The sequence below is a fragment of the Crocodylus siamensis genome, chromosome 2 (assembly GCF_052110815.1).
Source record: "Crocodylus siamensis isolate JL-2025a chromosome 2, ASM5211081v1, whole genome shotgun sequence".
NCBI lineage: Eukaryota > Metazoa > Chordata > Crocodylia > Crocodylidae > Crocodylus > Crocodylus siamensis.
This window is the reverse complement of record NC_143396.1, coordinates 144,771,587-144,794,821: the sequence shown is the minus strand read 5'-3', so window position 1 is coordinate 144,794,821 and position 23,235 is coordinate 144,771,587. Positions and strand designations below refer to the sequence as shown.

At 45.0% G+C, this 23,235-nt stretch overlaps 1 protein-coding gene across 6 annotated transcripts in view; it reads right to left on the bottom strand.

The window, feature by feature from the left end:
• Positions 1 to 213: 213 nt before the first annotated feature.
• Positions 214 to 23,235, bottom strand: part of PTPN13 (protein tyrosine phosphatase non-receptor type 13) — a 238,727-nt gene continuing 215,705 nt past the window's right edge. For 5 of the 6 annotated variants that reach the window (XM_090037019.1, XM_090037021.1, XM_090037025.1 and 2 more), the window contains 10 exons: positions 22,555 to 22,692; positions 20,045 to 20,136; positions 12,498 to 12,553; positions 11,494 to 11,597; positions 7,694 to 7,842; positions 5,832 to 5,922; positions 4,754 to 5,091; positions 3,872 to 4,087; positions 3,221 to 3,283; positions 214 to 1,045 (listed from right to left, as the gene is read on the bottom strand). In XM_090037019.1, the coding sequence (XP_089893145.1) occupies positions 965 to 1,045; positions 3,221 to 3,283; positions 3,872 to 4,087; positions 4,754 to 5,091; positions 5,832 to 5,922; positions 7,694 to 7,842; positions 11,494 to 11,597; positions 12,498 to 12,553; positions 20,045 to 20,136; positions 22,555 to 22,692 (1,328 nt within the window). In that variant the 3' untranslated portion in view covers positions 214 to 964. The remainder of the gene's footprint in view (positions 1,046 to 3,220; positions 3,284 to 3,871; positions 4,088 to 4,753; positions 5,092 to 5,831; positions 5,923 to 7,693; positions 7,843 to 11,493; positions 11,598 to 12,497; positions 12,554 to 20,044; positions 20,137 to 22,554; positions 22,693 to 23,235) is intronic. The other variant, XM_090037020.1, reaches the window with a different exon arrangement.

The following is a 23,235-nucleotide window of genomic DNA, read 5'->3' as shown; positions in this document are numbered from 1 at the left end:
TTTCTTCTCTGTCCATTTGCAAACTCTTCCAACAGAAATGCCATTCATCTCTGCTGCTGAATCAATATACCAACATGAGAAGAGGAGGAATAGAAATCAAAATTGAAGTCTAAAGATTTGTCTCAAAAAGTAGCTCTGATAGTCTGGTAAAGAGTATGTTATAAAGGCAGAGCTATCATCTCATATAGATATAAAACCACACCTACGGATCCATAAATTTTAAAGCATATTTTTATTTACACAGTGGAGACGCCCAACCATAGATTCAGGCACCTTATACTTCAGCTTTTTTGTAAAAGTATATAAATATATACATGAGACTCTATGAAGTAAACATTATAACTGATAGTTACAGTAAACATTCACTACTTTTTCTTAGGCTAATAGGTGTCTTATTATAAGCTTAAATACTGATTTCAAGTATCCCCTACAAAATAAGCTTTAGTGTATTAAAATGGTGAAAAACATAGCTCTGCTATAAACAAGCTTTTAAAAGAGACCATTAAATTGTCCCTGTAAGAGAGTCCACCTAAGATAAAATACTGCTTTGATTTCCCACCCATCCCCAATGCAGTAGAAACAAATACCAAAAACAATCATGTACATGCCATAGGCATTATTACATTATCATTCTTTTTTTTATTAAAACATTTTTATTTCAGCAAGTCATAACAGATTAAGGAAGCTGCAAAAATGCAACTCTATTAAATAGTGTTTAGCATATACAAAGAACCCCATCATTATATATGAGTGGGTTGGCTGGGAATAGGGGCAATACTGTATTGTGTTGCCTTTTTCTGTGTACTACATACTGTAAGTGGAGTGAAGGACAGTCCTTGTAGAACAAATGATGAATATAAATTGAAGAAAAGGGCTGGGATAATATTGGCAGAACAAACAAAATATGCAAGACCCTCTGCCTCTCTTGCTTTCTTATTGTAAAAGTACTTCAAGCTCCGGGATTTTATTTGCCTCTGTGTTGTTCTTCAGCTTGGAGACGTTTTAGGACATACAGGACAACTTGATAGCAGAAAATGTATTGATCCTGTGAGAAAGGAAAAATCAGAACTACATTAACAAAGGTCATACTACCTAAAAAACATTACAGTTGCTAAGATCCTTATTTAAACAGCATTTCATGTAGCTTAAAAATATACTGCAGTGGAACAAGCAAATATTATGCAACTTAAAGTTTAAACTTAGAATGGGCTAAGGAATTTCTTCTTCATAAATTAACTGTACTCCTAATAAAAACACCACCACGACTTGGACCTTATTTAGAGAGCTTTTTCTCTAAGCACTCCATTAAAGGGAGGATGAGTTTCTTACAGATAAAGAACAAAAAAATATGGAAATTTCCAATTTGATCATAATAATACTATACAATATGGGGCTATTCCTGGAGATTCTTTTTCATAGAATCATAAAGACATAGATACGCAGCCATCCCCACCACCCAGTGCCACTGCCTGCACAGCTCTGAGCATGGCTCTGCAGCGGCAGCAGGAAGTTGTGGAGGCAGCGGCCATAACTGCTTGCATGGGAAGCTGCTCCCGGTTGCCTGTAGGGCTGCCCATGCCAGCAGTGACAGCTGTTGCATACAAAACCTCCCACTGCTGTTGTGGAGCCGTGCATGGAGCTGTGCGGTCGACAGCAGTGGCGTGGTGCAAGGTGGTGGGGATGGCTGCATGCTGCTGGGCTACCACCACGCTGCTGCTGCCGCCTCGTGGCCGGCCACACAACTCTAGGCACAGCTCTGCATTGGCAGTGGGAGGCTGTGGAGGCAGCGGCCGTCATTGCCATCATGGCTGTCCAAGTAGGTGGCAGCAGCTGCTGCATGCTAGCCCAAGCCCAGCTCCATCCCCATCCCTCACTGTGGCTGAAGTGTCAGCCACGGAGCTATGCTCCGGCCACATGCCAGTCTCCCTCTCCCACACCCCTGGGCAGCCACCACACTACCTCCCATATCACTTGCCCACTAAGCCCCCGCAGAGGGGCACCCCTACCCTCACCCCCTGGCCCTGCTCCCAGTTGCAATGTGCCACCTGGGGCTAGCAGCAGCCCCCACTCCCTCAGCCCCCAACCATCTTCCCCAGACCTGCCCCACAGCCTCCAAGCCCCACTTACCTCTAGGATCCAGGGGTGAAGGGCATGGCTCCACGGTAGCAGCACTTTCCCACAAAGCCCCCCCCACCCTGCATCCAGCCGCCACCATCCCACACCACTGTGGAGCCATGCAGCCAGTTGTGGGGCATATTGCTGCATGCAAGCCCCCTGCTTCACCCCCCAGCCAGGCGGCACATATGGTGCCCACACACGGTGGTTGCCACAGCACTGCTGCTGCTGTGCCCTCCACTTGCCCACAAAGCCATTCCGGTGGCTGTGGGATGGTAGTGCAGGGCGCAGTATCAGAATTGCGGTGGCGGCCTCTGTGTGCGAACCTCCTGTCAGGCTGGCTGGCATATGTGTGGCCCAGAGCGGCAGCCCTGCCCTCACCCCCCGGGCCTGATCCTGGGACTGGGCACACTCCCCCCTTCCTGACCTACACCCCTGGCACCTTCCCTTTCCCCCGCCCTGCCCCACCCCTTCCCCACACACACACTTACCTGCTGGGGTGGGTGTCAGTGTCAATGGGTCTGGTCCAGGGGGCTGCTGCAAGGGGCATCAGGAGGGCTGTTGAGACTGGGGGGGGGAGTGCAGGGCACCAGCAGCACTGGGGGGGTTCTGGGGGTCCTTTAATTTTTATCACGGATTTTGGGTTTTTAACCAGAGAATTTGCAATTTTTAATCAGAGAAAACCAGGATCCCTGGTAATCTAATAAACTATTAAGGCATCACTTCCCCTTGGAAGTAAAATAAGCACATTCCAAAATGGTAAGAAGTTGAACACAAGAATTCCAAAATGAGATAAATGTCAGATTTTTTATAGTTGACAGACAGGGTTCAACACACACACAGCAGTTACACATAGGCTTTGACCTGTTAAGCTTCATGTTTTTAAGTGCTGATATTTGAATGCGCTATAGAACACTCAAAGTTACATGCAATGAAATCTGTTTCTCTGCAAGTGCTTGGTTTCATTTCTGCAGCATAAAGGAAGAGCTCCTGGGGCACAGAATAAGTCCACCCACTATTCTTCCAAACACAGATATTATCTGCCTTAAGAAATTTCACTAGAAGCTTTTAGATAAAGCACAAAGTAACAAATGGATTGACATACCTCTGTCTGAACCATCCCGTGTCTCTGAAGTCGCATAGTGCGCACCAAATCAGAGATGTCAAACTGCCAAAACAAACAGATGACAAGTGCAAGTGAGACTTCATAACAAAACAAATGCCTGCGTGCTCCCCCACACAACACAGGTATGGGAAATGGCACCTGGGAATCCACATTTTAGTCCATCAGACATACACTAGTAAAATGCAAATAGCCATCAAGTCATGCACATTTGGTGAACATACCAGCATATACTATACTATCCCAATGTAATAAATTGCAAAAAAAAAAAAATCACACATTTTATTAAAAATTATAAAAATAAATGTGAATATTTCATTAACTTTATACAGACAATTACTACAGGCATTATATAACCCCATACACTGCCTTGTTGTTTAGGTTTCAATAAACAATGATACCTGAAGTGTCTCAGTAACCAACTCAGAGAGATTCTAAATATCATTTTTCTTGTCCTTAACATTTCTTCTTCTCATAGTTATTGCATTTTATACCATATACTGACTAAAATATGATTACGCTATAGGCAGGGTCTGAGACTCAACATTGTTGCACTCTGGTAAAATAACCAAATAGTAGTTCACAGTTCTGTACGGTTACAAACACAGTTCAGTCCATCCTCTGGGTACTCACATCCAAGTCTCTGCTGATTAATCCTAGAATGATGTCTATGCAAATAAGTGTCCCTGATCGTCCAATGCCTGCACTGCAGTGAGTGATGATAGGTCCTGATTTATGGATGTGTCTCATATAGGAAACAAAAGCGAGCAGATCATCTGGTCGAGAGGGTGTATCATGGTCTGGCCAGGCCATGAAGTTCAGATGAGAAACACGCCGTATTTCACCTGTCTGAAATGTTAAAACAAGAGGGAACTAATGCATGTGGAAATGGCAAAATATGACAGGCAAGGTCTCAGATGAAATATTCAAAATACTTCATAGTAAAGATAGACTTGCAAAGTATTTGACCCAAAATTTGACTCAAAATTTAGGAAAACAAAACTATGATCAGACCCTTAAGAGGTGACTATGTAAAATAGCACTATTTTCACCATGCAAACTGTGGTAATTGCAAAAACCTCCCCAAATTGCATAAGTTTAACTACATATGAATTTAAATTTCATGGAACATCCTGCTTCTGCAGTCTAAGGCCTTGGAGCATACATGTAGAGCCTGTAACCTGTCTTGTAAAGGAGCAAGGGGCACATTAGGTAACGTGCTTGGCTATCTACTGAAACGTTCATTTGGCTTGCTTATGCAGAATTAGTTCCAGTTGTGGAAGGAACTGCTCACCCACATTCCTATGTGGGGAAAGAAAATCCCATTCGCAATTTTCATAAGCAAGGACAAAAGAAAAAAAACAGACCTAAATACCTTGTCACCTTCCCAGAACACAGAAGGTTAGACCCTCATGAAAGTGGGCAGGCAAAGATACTATGTCAGGATAGGGATGCAAACACTCAAAGAAAGCTCTTTCAAAACCACCATGGTACAGTATGATTTGAGTCACTTACTTGAATATCTTCTAGCTCCAGCACTCTCACAACAAATCCTTTCAGCTGTTGCAGTCTCACAAGGGCAAGCCGCAGTCTATCATTCACCATGATGGTTTTGCTGAGTGTATCAGGCCAATAGCGTTGGCATTTTATTTTCTCTCCTTCTACCTCCTGGGTCATCATGGCTATCACAGTACACTTCTGTTCCCAAGCCATTTGCCAGAAGTCTGCTACTGTTGTAGGGAGAGGTCCCTGACACGCAATGTAAATGAATTCCTCATTTCCCACTGGCATTCGAATGAAGCTGGCATTGATATATCTGCCTTCAGGTCCTAATGGCACTCTAGTAGTATCATCTGCAATCCCAGCATAGAAATATGTTTTACTGATTTATACTTAATTAAACCGATATACTGTAAACCGATATACCTCTTCTTTATACAGTTTTTCTAATTTTCAAAGGAAGACTTACATATCCTAACCAAGTCCCACAAATCCCTTTTTCACAAAACTGATTTTAGCTACGTCTACATAGGAGAAAGAAGCAGCCAGGTTAGGAATCTGATTATTACAGTGCAGAGCACTGGGACCTCCCATTGATTTGGGTATTTGGCACTTCTGAAAATCTAGCTTGAAGAATCTTGCTCATGGTTATGCAGAGTCTTTGTAAGAACAGAGATCAGAACTATCTGGAACCTGAGTATCTTGCTCCCATCATGCCTACTGAAAGACAAAACTCTACTGCTGTGAGATTACCCCCACAATTGTATTACATATTTGGTGTTCCAGACTCCCACCAGTGTAACCAAGAGAAGTATCTGGTACAATAAAAAGTCAGTTAGATCTTCTGCAAGAAACTCCTAAAACAAAAACAATGTTAATCACAGCACTTATATAGCACTTCTGTTCCAAGGTGTATAAACATTAATATCTCTATTTAACAGAAAAGAAAGAGGTGCAGAGAGAACTGGCAATTTGCCAGGCAGTAGGAGAACTGGGAATATGAATCCAGAATTATTTCTCTAGATATGATGTCAAATCCACAAGCCCATACTGTTCCTCTGTTTAAACCCATGTCAACATTTATCAGACTTACATGGCAGTATATTTTTATATCTGTTTTTCTTTCTGTTCTCTTTAGCTTGCCCAACCAGACATTGATCCAAAGGTTTTAACTCTTGAAGATTCTGTGAACAGAGTGTTAAATCATGTATTTGCTAGGAAAGGCAAAATGCCAGGCAATGTTAACAACAGTTAAGTGATTAACAAGATGTATCAGGAATATGTTGAACTAGTACTCATATAGATGAACAAGTTAAACAATTCAGTAATGCAAGGAAATCTTGCTTCATATAGGTAAGAAATGTACAGCTCTGCAAAAACTTATTATCTGGAAATTGCTTTCTAATGCTCACCTGGAAGCATTAACATGGTTGGCTGCTAATCAGAATTTTGACAGGAACAGAGGTTTGTGTTTTCAGTTCCTCCAGTGCTGCAGCTGGAGTATGCAGAGGTCATTGAATGAATCTCTATCCATTTGTGTCACATTCTTTTGAGGACATTTTTTTTTTTTTTTTTTTACAGTGGGAAATTACATTTTTAGCTCTAAACCCAATATAGCTTATGTGAATTGTGGTGGTGAGATGCCACCACAGGCTCCTGAAAGGGAGATGGTAGTCCCCATAGGCCCCAGACCCCACAAACAGCACCCCCGCGGGGGAAACTTACCTCCTGCTGGGCAGCCAGAGCCGGAGCAGAAACCGTGGCTGAGTGAGCCGGTGTTATGCCGGCTGTTTAATCAGCTGTTCCCCAGGTGGGGAACAGCTGAGCCAGTTGCGGCGGCTGTTCCGGCTGCCATGGGAAGATTTAAAAGCCCCACCAGAACCCAGGGGGCAGGAGAGGAGGAGAGGGAGCAAGGCTGGCATAAAGCACGCCAGACGCACTGAGGATCCTGCAACGGAGAGGAGCAGTGCAGCAACCCCGGCAGGTAGAGCAGGGGAGAGGTTTGAGCCCCCTGTAGGAGGCTGGGGGAAAGGAGGCAACTCCACACCTCTCTCCTCCCCAGGGGTCCATTTCTTTTGAGCAAAAAAAACCGAGAAGAGGCGTAAGATCAAAACGCCCTACTCAGAGGCACTGAAGCAGGTGCCAGCCTATGCACATATAGCTTGCCAGTCTCTAGGGTAGGAAGGCTACTCATCGAAGCAGGAGGGGCAGCCTGACAAGTGCCAACAGAACCTGCCTGCACGTGGGGTCCCCCTCGAGGCAAGCCGAGGTCGATCACACATGACTGAAACACCATTGCTGGTGCCCATCAGGTTGGCGAGTGGGCGGGGTATAGGGGAGGCAGAGCCCCGTGAAACATCGCACCCGAGGAGCCCCCCCCAGGAAGATCTCCACTGAACCCTCTCTTTATATAATAACAGCAAGTCGTGGCAGGCGAGATGCGGCGAGGGGCTCCATACCAGATGGATAATGCATCACTCAGGGAACCCCCACTTAAGGCACCTTCCATCACAGAATGAACATAATTACATAGTGATTGTGGAGTGGCATTAGATGCAGTATTCTCTCCCCATATTTGCAATGGTGCTAGTAATGACAGTTTTTAAGGTCTTATGGACGCATCTACACATTGCCATATGGCGATGCTGCTACAGCACTGTGCTTTAGTACTTCCTTCCTTTAGTACTAAAGCATGGCACAGTAAGTGCCCACATAGTGCACGGTTAGATTTTGCTGCTACATCGCCGTAGAGGTACACTAAAATGGGGGTGTGCATTATTACAGCAACATAGCTGCCAACCACATGATGGCTATGCTGCCGTACTGCACTGCTATGTTACTGTAGGGTGATGTGTAGATGAACACTATGTTTCCAACTGCCTTGCCCTGTCCAAATGAGGGATATTTAAAAAGAATCTTATACAGAAAGATTTTAAACAGTCCATATTTGTTTACCTCAATTTCTTTTGAAGGAACTCCCTGTTCCAGAAGTCCACGTAACATTCTGATGACAGACTTCAATTTGGCTCCTGTATACTTGCCTCCAGGAAGCACTTTGACAATTGGGAGTATAGACAATTCTTCATTTGTCATGAAAGAAGAATCTACCAGAAGAACAAGACTGATTTATTTGTTCATATAAACATAATTCTAAGGGCATTGTACAGTATACCATACTGCAATGCTATAAAATAAGAAAGAGATTTCCCAGAAATAGCTACACACACACACATTTTTCAGACTGTCAGTTGCTTATTCATAACTTATGTATTTATTTTTTATGCTTAAAGGTTACCATAAAGTATCCTTGAGATAAAAAATGCTCTCTGTTTAATTCTTTCAGTGGTAATGCTTGTTACCTGCTATCCCCCTACCATTTCCCCCTAAATTTTACATGGATCAATTAATGATTAGCAATGTGAAAAAGTCAAATTAGGAAAAAAAAAATCATCCCTATACATACCTTAACAAAATCAACATATATCTCAGTATACATTCTTGACATGCTGTCATTTACATAATTAAGTGATCACATAGGCATATGAAATCAGAATTGTGCTCTTAAGCCTCAAAGACTATAGGTTTCCTTTAAAGCCTCACCCTAAAATATATTTTAATCATGAAAGTAAAATGTTTTATATTTTTTAGTGAATAATACTTTAGAAAGGCAAGTGTCCTTTATTATTCATTCAAGCACAACAAAAGTCATACAGTGAAAGTTTCCTTGACACAAGAATGAAAAATGCCCGGTGCCCATTGAATTATTCAAAAGGTTTACTAGAAAAATTCAGGTTCGTTTTTATTCATCTTTGTTTAAAACCACCTTGAACCACATACACAACAGATATGAGTCTGCTAAAAATGAATTTTAGGATGTGAAATTCCTGACGATATTCCAGATGGCAGCAGTAATGATTAGATTCTGGCACACTCATGCCAAGTAGCATTTGCTGTCAGTAAGCCAATTAACTTAATCAGCAGTGGCAAAATTAGGCCCAAAGGAATTAAGAAAATGTTGTGTGACTTGAGTTCAACTCTACCAGGCGCACAGCAGATACCAGTGTAAACTCTGCCAGACTGCGCACTTCGTCATATGACATGCACGTCAGTAAAACATATATTGTGAAATGCAGAGTCTCGTTTACTGACTGAAGTTCTGAGGAGCAATCACGGCTTTGGAAGCTTGATTTATGAGGGTACAAAACCTTTGTCAATGGTTTACAACCTTTTCAGACTCAAGGCATCTCTCATTAGACTCAAGGCAGCCCTTAGAAAATGCTGGCATTGTAGCTTTTCACTTCTTTTTTGACTAGAGAAAAAAAAACCTGAGCAATTCTTCTGCTGCAAAGAACTCAGAAAGATAACAACAGGTCAGAATGATTTAAACACTATGAATTCTTATTTGTAATCTCTGGATCTAGTGAATCATGCTTGCACATCTAACAATATTAACTTTACGTGGATCCCATGGCATGTCTGAAAGGCTTTCAAGGAAATCCAGAGTACCATAGCACTGGTGAAGAATTATTGCCCTATGGTGTGGTGAGCAGTCTCATTTCCCATTGTCTAGGCTTATCAGGATTGGGCCCTAAATGATATCCAGTAGACTGTTATAGCTGATAGCTAGAAAGTGACATTTAGAAATTTTCTTTTAGGAATTGGCTTGTAGGCAGAGTAAATACTGCATTAGAACAAGGGTTCAGGAGAATGGCAAGGGTTAATTGGTTTCTAAAAGTTTATGACAAAAGTTTCATGTCCTCAGCCTTTTAGCAGACAGATAAGCCTTTTAGCAGACACTGTAGTACTTGTATAATCAAATACTAAATAAATGTGCAGTAACTGGAGTTACTGTGCAGTAGCCCTGGCAAATGCCTTTTTAGTGATGCTACTGCACAGTAGCCTAATAATACTGCGCAGTAGTGTATTAGCACTGGTTGTGCTTTGACACGTTACTACACTGTATTATTTGGCTTCTGTGCAGGTAGCATCTTGTATAGACATGCCCACTATGTCTGAAGCTAGCAGACCAACAGGCTAGAAAATTGAAAACATGCAAACAGTATTCTATAACAAAGATAAGGGACCCTGCAGAACTGGCATTAGGTCACAGGGGCCAGCTGCAAAGCCCCTGGGATTTCTGGTTTTGGTAAAATAACCAAATGAGGAGGCCAGGTATGCCCACATTAAGACACGTGGCATCCCATGGCATTTTTGATGATCAAATTAAGATATATGTGTGAGATGAGTTTTGGAAATAAAGAATTATGTGGACAGAACAGAACGTGGATAGTATGACAACCACTGGGAAACTAATTCATGGTACTGTGACAGCGAGGCACCACCACAGGCTCCCGAAGGGGAGAGGGTAATCCCCGTGGGCCCCAAAGCCCAGAAACGGACCCCCAGTGGGGGTGACTTACCCCCATCCAGGCAGCCAGACCAGGAGCCGGGACTGTGGCCACAGCTGCGCGAGCTGGCGTTACACTGGCTGTTTAATCAGCTGTTGCCTGTGAGGAGAACAGCTGGACCAATCGTGGCGGCCGTACTGGCTGCCGCGGGAAAGTTTAAAAGCCTCACTGGAACCAGGGCAGGGGAAGAGCTGGGGAGAGAGAGTGCTGGTGGGCAGCATGCTAGACGTGCTGAGGCTCCAGCATGGAAAAGGAGCGGCACAGCCTGCACAGCTCCCACAGGCCACGCAGGGGAAACTTCTGAGGCCCCTGCAGGAGACAGGGCAGGGGAAGTCCTCCAGCTCCCCGCTGAAAGCAAGCTAAGGGAAGCATTTAAGCTCCCTGTAGGGAGCAGGGCAGAGGAGGCATTTGAGCCCCCTGGAGGAGGCTGGGGTCAAGGAGGCAGCTCTACAGCCCTCTCCTCCTCAGGGGAGTATTTCTTCTCAGAAAAAAAAAAAAAATCCCAAAAAAGAAAAAGGAAAATCAAAGAGCCGAGAAAAGACGGGCCGTACTTTGAGGCCGGAGGGAGGAGAGCCATCTGTGTCCATGGCGACATGGGACCCACCCGAATCACACTGCGTGCAACCCTGCAGGGCTGAAATACCCATTCTATGAACACTCATGTGGTTGGCGACTGGACAGGGTGTAGGGGAGGTGGAGCCCTGTGGAACACCGTGCCAAACAACCATGAGTACTGCCGTTTGTTGGGAGGCACTCCCAGGAAGATCTCCACTGAACCCCCTCTCTTGATAGTTTAACATCAAAGTCGTCACAGGCGAGTTGAGGGTAGGGCTATGCACTCGACGAGCCATACAACACGTAAGGGCCCAGAGATCACAGGTACTCAGAAGAGTCATCAGGAGAAAAAAATACAAACAGAGGGATTTTCAGAGCAGTGGGAGGAGGGCACACCCCTCGAGGAGGCTGGGGTCATGGGGGCAGGCCTTGGCCCTTGACCTCCAAGACTGCTGACATAGGTTATTCAACAAAGGACCACAGGGTGGCACTCCCATACTAGCCAGGTGTACCTTCCCTTTGTAGAACCCTAGGTAGAGAAGTAGGATCGGGGGAGGGGTGGATATTTTGTTTGCTTTGCTGCATTACTGTTATCTGCTATCACTGTGTAACAATAACATTGGTCTATTATCAAATGGAAGAAGTCGTGTTTGGTCTGAGGGTTTGGGTCTGCCCCGGAACAAGTTATCAGGACTGGTTTGTAAATCCAGTGCCAATAACAGCTATTTCTAACATTCTGTGTTTACTATAATCTTTATTTTTCATTGACTGGCTATTTGTTCAACTCCTTGCCTTTATCTATATGATCCTGGTTTATCGATTCGATTGGAAGGTCATCACTTCCCCACATAATTTCATCTTCATCTGCTTGCCCCATAAGAGGTTCTGAAAATAACCTAGACAAGTAGAGAATATACAAGTTTATTATTTTATATTAGAAAAAGGCATTTACGTTTTATATATGTAAATAAATAAAAAGTCAACGCTATTGGCCTGATATACTCAGCAAAACCATCATGGTGAATGATAGACTGTGAAATTCCCTTAAAAAGGAGAAACTACAATATATATGTTTTTATTTTCAGGCTCAATTCAATGTTGTTCATTAAAGATGGAAGTCTTAACTTCTCATTTTTCAAAGTTTATTTAGGAAAATACCTAGTATGCACATAGCAACAGTCTAGGGCTGCTGCTACGGCCCCTGGAGCACAGACTGTTGGGGGGAGGAGGGAAGACATAACATTTTGGCATTCCTACAAAGTGACAGCAGGGACTAGTGACTTCCTCATGGTAATAATGATGGAAATATATGCCGACAAGAAAATGTATGTGGACAAAGTTAATCAATTCAGTCAATGTAATCTAAATCACTACCAGAAAGCAATCATTTTCTGTCCTTCCTCACCTGAACTGGTTGCAAACCAGTGATCTAGAAATGAAAGGCACATTTGATCTAGAAATGAAAAGCTCCCCTTACCAATGAATTTGGTAAAATCAGAATGTATGCAGAAAATTGGGAAAGCAGATATTTTTTCTATGTCCAAGTAACACAACGGAATTCTAATGCAGATTTTTACTATTCACAATTCACTACCAGCATCCCTGAACCTCAGGTTCTAACTCAGGTTCTGTAGGACCTCTCACATAACATGAATACAGACCAAACAACCCAAAAGCAACACATTTATAGACAGGCACTTACGTAGTGCCTGTGGTTTGTTTGAGTTTTTACTTCTTTCATTGCAGAGGTGCAAAACTTACAAATGTCATTTTTACACCACAGTAAAAATTCTTACCTTTCAGGCATTGCTTTGTCTTCACAATGTTCTTCACAGTCCCTTGCTTGTACAGGCTAGCAAAGGAAGTAATGTGAAATATAGTCAGTTACAGTTGATAGGGAACTGTGTAACAACCATACTGTTCTACTATAAGCTCAAACAAACGATGTAAAGAAGTAAATTCAGGTTTTGTGAAAGGTGTCACATTGAAAGCAGTGGGCACTAAAGTTAAGTTCTTTATTCTTCCAAAACGAAATCCATTACCATCCATATAAATCACAAATAGGCAGCTTCTCCCTGCAGCGAAATGTAGTGAAGTTGCAGAAGTCAAGTCATGTTCCACTTTATGGCCAGGGATGAGGGTTGCTGTACGGCTTTGTCATAGCTACTCTTCCAGTTTCTCTCTTGTGCTACTTATTGGGAATAGTGGGTCCAATTGGCCTGCAGAACCTCCAGTGACCCTTTCCTGACTGCACTAGACTTCTTGAAAACTTACAAGCACTCCTATATGGCTGTTCCTCCAGAAAAACCCTACTGCTGGCTCTTTGTGGGGTTTAGGCTGCGCAGCAGAGTCCCTTGCACTGATATTCATTTGCAGATCCCTTTGGAAATTCTGAACGGAGGTGCAGACCCCTTTGAATTGTAAGTGTGAATATTCACAGACTTCTGATTGATCATAGTCATCTTTCACTGGCCCCTTAGACAGTCTGTGGACCACATGTTGGAAACCACTATTCTACAGCATAGATGAATTTCATCTCTCATTCTCAGTGAGAACGGGGCATCAGCTGTACAAACACTGCCATGTTGCCAAGTTAATCTTCTCAGTCATGACTTAGTAACCCTGTGGAAGTAGTAGTTCTTTATATATTGACCATGCAGTCCTTCAATTCTGGGCTGAAACAGCACAAAGGCCAAATATGACTATGTGGAGAGGTTTGCTTGTTTGTTTTTAACTATATGGGAAGAACTATTTAGCAGGAACCAGGCGGAAGACAAAGCCTTATTTCACACAGTCTGGTCATCTGAAATATGTGGTGGAATCATGGGACAAACTGTGAGAGTTTGGAGCACCCCTTAGCCCTAAGAATTTTCTTATTTACAAAGTAGGCCCCTTGTAGGCTTTTGCTCCCACCTTTACTCACTCAAATAAGTGGTCTGTTTTTCAAAAGCACTTTACATGAGATGCAGGAGTCACAGTTACCCATGACTCACTACTGGACAGGTTGCTGAATTCTATTTTTTAACCAAGAGACACCAAGCCTTTCCTTCAAATGAGGAAAGGGTGAGTAGAGAAACAAATATTGAAGAGGAAGTGTTTCCATCATTACAAACAGTATCCGAGGTTTCTTCTTCCTGCCGTGAGATATTGAAGTAAGGAACAACATTTCTTCTAAGGACATTTTCATGGTGACAGATAATATATGTTCAAACATGAAACACTCCCAACATTTGTAATGACTAATTTTTCAGAGAATTATAGGTTTTGCTTACAACCCATTTTGGTAAATTATAGTACAGCATCTTTCTCTGTAGGTGACAGGGCATGTGGGAAATTCCTGCCTAAAAGTGCTGACTTGGCTCTAGTGCCTATTTTACACTTAAAATATTGCCAATATAGTAATATTAATTATGGCTGATTTTTTTATGACATGGCTGTCCTGGCACAAGCACTAGTATGGATACTGCTATACCAGCAAAAATACTATTGTTAAGTAGATATTATTTTGTTTGGGGAGGTGGTATAAGCTGTATATACATTAGGAAGGTTTGCTAATATAGCCATAGCAGTGAACCTTTTCTAGTATAAATTAGGTCAAGGAAAAAAAGATGGTCTGACTTAATTCCTAGGCCATTAGTCCACTAAATTCAAATGGTGGGTTTTTAATTACAATGATTAAAAACCCATTGTTTCAATTTAGGGGCTTCTGTCACTGTTACAGTGAGAGGTTGAATCCTTTTTTTTTCCCCTTGTAGAGCCTGCCTGTCTCTCCTGCAGCTGGAGGGCAAGCTGCTGGCAGGCCAATGGCCCCTGAGCTGCAGAGGGGACCCAGTCCTTCCCTCCACGGAGGCAGTGTCCCCTGGGGCCCCCGGGTGGGCGGCTAGTGGCTTGGTGCTGCTGCCATGGAGGAAAGGTCTGGGGTCCCCGGCATCTCAGGGCCTGCTGGCAGCTCACTCATCAACCATGGGAAGGAAAAAAAAAAAAGAAGAAGAGGATCAGGCCCCTTGCCGCTTGTTTTTCCCCCTCAGTGAAGCCTGCACAGCCCTTGAGCTGCATGGGGACCTGGTCCTTCCCTCTGTGGTGCTGGTGCCACCCAGGGCTGCCTGAGCAGGTTGTTGGTGGTGGATTCAACTCTTCCCTTAGCCCACACAGGGAGCAGCGCCCAGCAGGCTTCCAGCGCATGGACTCAGGGAAAAATTGGATCTGGCAGGTGCTGCCTATGAGCTGCGGCAGCACCCACACAGCTAGCACCCCACCTAGGTAGCCCCAGGGGGTGCTGCTGCCACAGAGGGAAGGATCAGGCCCCCATGCAGCTCAGAGGCTGTACGGCCCAGTGGCAGCTCATGCAGACAGGCTCTGCTGAAGGGAGAAAAAATGTGGCGAGGTGCCTGTTCTTTTTTTTCTTTTTCTTTTTGTGGAGCCCGTCCACCTCTCCTGTGGCCAGGGAGCAAGCTGCAGGCAGGCCCTGAGCTATGGGGGGCCCTGGACCTTCCCTCCATAACAGTGGTGCCCCCCAGGGCCACTTTGGTGGGTGGCTGGCAGGAGGGTGCTGCTCAGTTTGCAGGCAGCACCCAGCCCAATCCAACTGCTCCCTAAGCCCGACTTGGGGAAGCACCCACACACCAGCAGCTTGCCTGGGCAGCCCTAGGAGGCACCACTGCTGTGGAAAGGAGGACTGGGATCCGCTGCAGCTCAGGGACACAGGCAGGCTCTGTGAAAAAAAAAAAAAAGAAAAAGGGATCAGCCCCTTACTTCTGCCTTCAGCCCGCCTCTCCTGCAGCGGCGGGCTGTCAAAGGTGAGCTGTCAAAGGCTGCAACCTTACAAATAGCTATATTGCAAACTAAACTACATGCAGATGTGGCTTAGTTTGAAACATAGCAAAATTATTTAAATCATAAAAACCCTTGCATGTATACAACATGATGCAATTAAACCGCAAAAAGGCCAATTTCCATCATGTGTACAAGTGCCTCTCTATTTTATTTAAACATTCAGATGGTTGACTCCATAAAAGTGTGGGGTTCAAGTCTGATCAGGCAGATGATCTACTCGTGGCTGTATTCAATATATGCTTTTTATGAATGTCTTCTGCTAAATCAGCCTACATGACAATTCTGATATGTAACAGCAGAAGGAGAGTGGACAGCACGCAGCAGAATTTTGCCTCCAAACAGAATACTTCTCAGAATACCCCTCCCCTTGCGTGGTCTGCTCCCTACTGGGGTCTCTGGCACACCAGCTGGAGGAGCTCCAGGCCACAGTCCAGAGACTGCGTGCCATCAGGGACTGTGAGCAGGAGATAGACTCCTACTGCCAGGCCCTTCTCCCCCGGGAGCCGCAGGGTAGAGCACCGTCTCTCTCCAGGACTAAGGAGGACTCTGGGACCTCCCGCTCTGCCCAGTCAGGGGCATGGACCAAGGTGGTCAAGGGCCCCAAGGCCCGCCGCACCAAGGCCGCTGCCCCGCCGGAGCTTAGCAACAGGTTCGCACCTCTTGCAGCCCCTGCAGAGCCCACGCAGTTGCCAGCTCCCGCAGGCAACCCAGGCTCGACCGCAGCTACTGGCCCCGCTCTCCCCAAGACAAAGCGTAAGGTGTTTGTTGTGGGAGACTCCATCCTGCGGGGCACTGAGGGGGCAATCTGCCGCCCCGAACCCTTAGCCCGGGAAGTCTGCTGCTTCCCGGGGGCCCGCATCCGAGACATTGCGGAGTGGATCCCGCAGCTCCTCCGGCCCACAGACCACTACCCCATGCTCCTTATTCATGTGGGCACCAATGACACGGCTTGGAGCACCCCCAGCCAGGTCATGAGGCGCTACAGGGAGTTGGGAGCAGGGCTTAGGGGTCTGGGAGCTCAGGTGGTGTTTTCCTCGATCCTCCCAGTCTCGGGCTATGGGCTGAGGAGGGAGAGGAGGATCCACGCGGTGAACCAAAGACTGCGGCGCTGGTGTCATCGGGAAGGCTTTGGCTTCCATGACCACAGCCCGCTCTTTGGAGAGAGAGGCAGCGAGCTGCTGGGAAGAGATGGCCTCCACCTCTCTCCCCTGGGGAGGAGGCTCTTCTCAGCCAGGCTGGCTGACCTGCTCCACCGGGCTTTAAACTAAGCCCGCTGGGGGATGGGGGGACTACTGCCCCTGCTGGCCCGCTGAACGGCCCTTGCAAAGCCAGCGGACCAAGGCACTTAAGGGAGCTCACCCCTGCCCCAGCCCTGGCACAATCTGTGGGCAAGGCAAGAGCCCCTAAGGGCACACTTGCCTGCCTGTACACTAATGCCAGGAGCCTGGGCAACAAGCAGGAGGAGCTCGTCCTCCTGCTCAGTGCAAAGAAATATGATGTCACTGGGATAACGGAGACCTGGTGGGACTCCACCCATGACTGGACCACGGGTATAGAGGGCTATACCCTGTACAGGAGGGATTGTGTTGACAAAAGGGGCGGGAGTGTAGCTCTCTATGTGAAGGAAAGCTACATGTCCCTGCAAGCTGATGTTGGCGACCGGCATGGACAGCTAGAGACCCTCTGGGTAAAAATTCATGGGGAATTCAGCACAGGGGACACAATGGTGGGAGTCTACTACAGACCTCCCACTCAAAGTCCCGAGCTTGACCAGGAGTTCGCCCGGGAACTGACTGAGGCTGCTTGCTCCAGGACCTTGGTTGTCATGGGTGACTTCAATTACCCGGACATCTCGTGGGAAGATCACTCAGCTAAATCTGAGTGGGCACAAAGCTTTCTCTCGTGCGTGGATGACCTCTACCTGACCCAAGAAGTCTATGGGCCAACGAGAGGCAAAGCGCTGCTTGACCTGGTACTGGCTACGGGGGATGACCTAATCGGTGACCTAGTGATTGATGGGAAGTTGGGTGACAGCGACCACGAGCTGATCACCTTCACCATCCGCTGTAAAGCTGGCAAGTCAGTCAGCAACACAGAAGTCCTTGACTTCAGAAAAGCCGACTTTGACAAGCCCAGGCTAACATTCTAAGGGACAGCCAGCACGGGTTTGTTGCGGGTAGGTCTTGTTTGACCAATCTCATTTCCTTCTATGACCAGGTGACCTATCACCTGGACAAGGGAGAAGAGATTGATGTCATATATCTTGACTTCAAAAAAGCTTTTGATCTGGTATCCCATGATCACCTCTTGGCCAAACTGCCCAGTTGTGGCCTTGGCTCCACCACGATCCGCTGGCTGGGAAATAGGCTCCGTGGTCAGACCCAGAGGGTTGTGATTGATGGCATTCACTCATCATGGTGCCCTGTAACCAGTGGGGTCCCTCAAGGCTCTGTCCTGGGACCCATACTGTTCAACATCTTCATTAATGATGTGGACATTGGAGTTAGGAGTGGACTGGCCAAGTTTGCCGATGACACCAAACTTTGGGGCAAAGCATCCACGCCAGAAGACAGGCAGGTGATCCAGGCTGACCTGGACAAGCTCAGCAAATGGGCAGACGAGAACCTCATGGTGTTTAACACCGAAAAATGCAAGGTTCTCCACCTTGGAAGGAAAAACCTGCAGCACCCTTATAGGCTCGGCAGTGCTACGTTGGTTAGCACTACAGAAGAAAAAGACTTGGGGGTCATCATTGACCAGAAGATGAACATGAGCCTCCAATGCGATGCTGCGGCTAGTAAAGCGACCAAAATGCTGGCGTGCATCCATAGATGCTTCTCGAGCAAATCCCGGGACGTCATTCTCCCCTTGTACTCGGCCTTGGTGAGGCCGCAGCTGGAGTACTTTGTTCAGTTTTGGGCTCCACAATTCAAAAAGGATGTGGAGAAGCTTGAGAGAGTCCAGAGGAGAGCCACGCGCATGATCAGAGGTCAGGAAAACAGATCTTACGATGATAGGCTGAGAGCCATGGGACTCTTTAGCCTGGAAAAGCGCAGGCTCAGGGGTGATTTGATGGCCACCTATAAGTTTATCAGGGGTGACCACCAGGATCTGGGGGAACGTTTGTTCACCAGAGCGCCCCAAGGGATGACGAGGTCAAACGGTCACAAACTCCTGCAAGACCGTTTCAGGCTGGACATAAGGAAGAATTTCTTTACTGTCCGAGCCCCCAAGGTCTGGAACAGTCTGCCAGCGGAGGTGGTTCAAGCACCTCCATTGAACACCTTCAAGAGTAAATTGGATGCTTATCTTGCTGGGATCCTATGACCCCAGCTGACTTCCTGCCCTTTGGGCACGGGGCTGGACTCAATGATCTCCCGAGGTCCCTTCCAGCCCTAATGTCTATGAAATCATATCCATGAGCAAAAGTAAAATATTCCGTAGAGCGCGGATTATTTTTAGTTTCCCTTTGAAAAGCATGAATAATGTGGCCTGACCATAACATGTCATGAGCAACTTAGAACTGAAGTCCACTTAGCATGATTCCTGCTGACTTTCTGCTGGTTCAGCCAAAGAGAGTGTTGCTTTTAAATCACCTACACCAGGGGTTGGCAACCCATAAGCCATAAGCCAGATCTGGTCAAGGAAGGGATTGTACTCAGCCCACAGAGCCAGGATGGTGGCAGTATTTGGAAGTGGGGCAATTCAGTGGCATTCAACAGTGTAGGAATCCACTGCATGATCAGTAGCATTTGATGGTAGAGCAAATCAATACCTGCTGAGTTACAGAGATTAGCCTGCTTTAGACTGAGCTCCATTAATTGGGTTTCCCGCTGCTCAAAGTGTGCATATCCCTGATTTAGGCAGCTCCTGCCAATCAAATGTCCAGCTGCGGATAACTGGGCAGGAGGCTCAAACAGTGAGCTGAGAGGGGGAATTCCATTCACTTGGATAAATTTCTTATTGAGACAGTACACTTTGCTATAATGCCACAGTTTAAAGGAAAGGTTATTAGGAATTTAAGAACATTAATTTAATCTTAGAAGAAACGTAAGGGAGAGGGAGCTTCTGATTTGGATTTTCAGAGATAATATACGAAGTATCTGTAATGCTCTTATTTTCCCCCAAACCTGCTTTTAACTCAGATAACTTTCTGCCTAAAACACTTGAAATAGTATTTTAATGGCATTTTGTTAGCACTGCATTTTTAAAAACCCAGTGACTTTCATTTCTGCCTGTGAAAAGGTACTTAAATTAATTCTCTGGTTAGTTCTTTTGCCCAGTTAATGCATCCCAGCTTAATTATACCGTATTTTAAAAAAACTATTTCCATACTCTTGTTTCCTGACACTATTTTAAAAAAAATCTATCAAGTTATAGGGATAGAGCAATTTAAAATGAAGATGAAATTATTTCTACAAATTCTGTGAGATTAAAGAAATGAGAAGTCAAGGTAAATTGTCTGAGAAATAAGGATCAGCAAAGAATGGCACTATCAACTCTGTCATACCTCTGGAAAGTCTTCAGGCAAAGATGATCCATCACAGTCTGTATCTTCATTTTTCTCCTCTCTCAGCTTCCCATTTGCTGCTAAAGAATCTGCTGGAGAAACACAGTGAAATGAAGAGCTGGAGAGAGAGGAGACACCTAATTCTCAGACAGATAAAGGACATCTGTATTGGTCCAGCTTACAAGGACTTAAAAGTATAGTTTATGACCACCTTGAGGTCCATCTCTACTGCCAAAAGAGTGTAAAGAATTTATAGTTTTAAGTGAGAGTCAATCTATTGTTTGGGGGTTTTTTGTAACCGAATCAACATTTGGGGTTATTTCAATTTTGCTTTAATTGAGTAATTATTTGCACTGGTATTAAATAGGTGTATATATATAAAAATGGCAAGGTTTTAATTGAATTTCTATGTTGGGCTGCTCATGCAGTGTTTAAAGGTCATGGCATGCTGGGACACCGGGATCAAGGTGCCTCATGCTGATCCTGGGGACCACATTGCACCAGGACCTTTAAAAACTACGTGTGTAATCAGGCTGCACAGATGATTTTCTGACATCCTCAGTGCATGAAGCCCTGGGACTGGGGAGGGGTTTCCTGATCTTGAGGTCTCTATGCCAAGACCTTTAAAAACCAGGTGTGTAGCTCAGCTAAACATTCACTTTTTAAAAGTCCAGGGAGCAGTGAGCCCGACATCAGGGAGCTGCTCCCTGTTGTCAGGCTCATACGATTTGTCCATCTACCTCCAGGGAGTGGGTGGAGGCATCAGGTCCAGCACTTGGTGCTGGCCCCAGCCTAATTCCATTGATTGGGTAGGGAACAGCTGTGTCTTGGACCATGGGGCTGCCCCATTCTAGATCCCAAAGTTCAGCTGAGCCTTGAGAACCATCGTGGGTCAGCCCTGGCATGCCACACATTCAGTTTGAGGCATGATAGAAATGAACCACAAAGATGTTACACATTGGGTGTGTCTACACATGTTTGAAATGCTTGCCTAAATTTAATGTGCATTAAGGTGTTTCAGGCTCGTATCTACACATGCACAAGTTAAAGCACTTTAATGATGTGTGTGCGGGCTGATGTGGGACTAAAATTGGTCCCAAGTCAGCCCATACACAACATTAATGCTCCTTAACGTGTTTACACATGCATTATTGTGCTTTGGCTATTCGTGCCTGCTTCTGTAGGTATCAAATTTAGGCGTGAATAGCCTAAAATCGCCATTTTTAAGGTGTATTAAGGGTGCATACATGTAGATGCGCACCCTTAATGTGCCTTAAATCAGGCTAAAGCACCTTAAATTGGCACATGTAGATGTACCCATTATATATAGAAAAGCTCTGTGGCTTGTTTGCTGTATTAACATGCTACAGATGGACTTGAATGTGTGTCAGGGTCACTATTTAAAGTACAATTAACACCTTAACTGTATTAGTGTAACACACAGAGGGGACTCAAGTCACAAAAAGCAGCGCAGAGAAGGAAAAGGAACTGTGCATCTTTTGTGAGACCTGATTTTCACGGACTTAAGCAAGGTGCAAAAGGATCACACTCAGGTGCCCAGATCTGATCCCATATATGTCTGTAATTAAATTTACAATAATCCTAAATCAGGATTCTATTTACTCTGTATAGTCATCATGAGTTATCATCAATTGATGATAATCATCAAAATTAGACCTACATTAACTATTTCACTACTATGACATTCCCTAGGTTCAATGCGCAAGCTGTACTGTTGTATGAAAAGCACCAGATCTTCAGAAGTCATGGAACTAATTTAAACTAGCCGAGTCTCCTCTTACTCAGTAAACACATTCTACTAGTTTTAAGAGCATGTTAATAGATGACAACACAGTCTAGAAGGAACAGTAGGAAAAGGGTTAAAAGAATTATAATCAAGTGAGGGGTGCCAAGAACTAAAAAATTCCAGTGACAGCTACCAACTTGGTGTAATGCAGTAATGTGCAAGTCGATTGTGATGCCTCACAGGAACAGTTAGCAAGTACTATTCCCCATTAGCATTTACTATCTGGCTCATTTCAGCTGACAGTGGCTGTTCTGTTGCAGAGACAGCAATAAAGGTGTGGAGCTGTACTGATTTATGCAGAACCAGGTGCAAAGTAAAATACAAGAGTAAGGAGAGGACTGGCAAAAAAAGTACTGTATGCTTCTCAAAAATGGCAGATGTAATTCTGCAACTGCAATGGATGCAATTTGGGTATCTGATCATACTTCTAAAATATTTAAACTTCATCATCAAATCTACCCACAAATGTCTGTAGGCACAAAAGCACTCCCAAAATCAGGGGGGCAGAGGGTGGAGATCAAGACTTTCCCAAACATTCTCGCACTTAGAAGTAGTGTTTTTCTAATGCACTGCATCTTTTGGAAAAATTAATTTTGCAAGCCACTTCTATTCCATCTCTTTTTGTTAGCTGGTCAGTCAATTGCTCATTCAACATTCATTGCCTCTCCTTTGTGTACTCTTCACTTCCACTCCCATACAGTACCTGGCACTTGGTCACCTGACGTTGCCCTACTGCGATTTAAGAGGTTCTGGGCTTCCTCATCGACAACATCCAACAGATACTGAACAACTTCATTGTGATCATCCTCATCATAATACTCATCATCTGGCATCTCAGTTTCTATACAAATAAATTAAACAAGATAACAGAAAATACAAATAGATGAATGGTCCTAAAGGAAAGAGATGACAAAAAGGGGTAGTTTATCAAACAGCAGCTATTCTAAGCCCTTTCCTTTAAGATATGCCAAAATTTACGGTTTTCATTCGTGCCTTTATGCTATATTTTCCATTTCAAAACTGAGCCTGCCAGGGGATGGGGGGACTACTGCCACTGCTGGCCTGCTAAGCCACCCTTGCAAAGTCAGCAGGCCAAGGCACTTAAGAGAGCTCACTCCTGCCCCTGCCTTGGAGAGAGCTGTGGGCAAGGCAAGGGTCCCCAAAGGGACACTTGCCTCCCTGTACACAAATGCCAGGAACTTGGGGAATAAACAGGAGGAACCTGTCCTCCTGCTTAACACAAACAACTATGAGACCTGGTGGGACTCCAGCCATGACTGAGCCACAGGTATAGATGGCTATACCCTGTACAGGAGGGACAAAAGGGGCGGGGGTGTAGCTCTCTCTCTCAAGGAGAGCTACATGTCCCTGCAAGCTGACATTG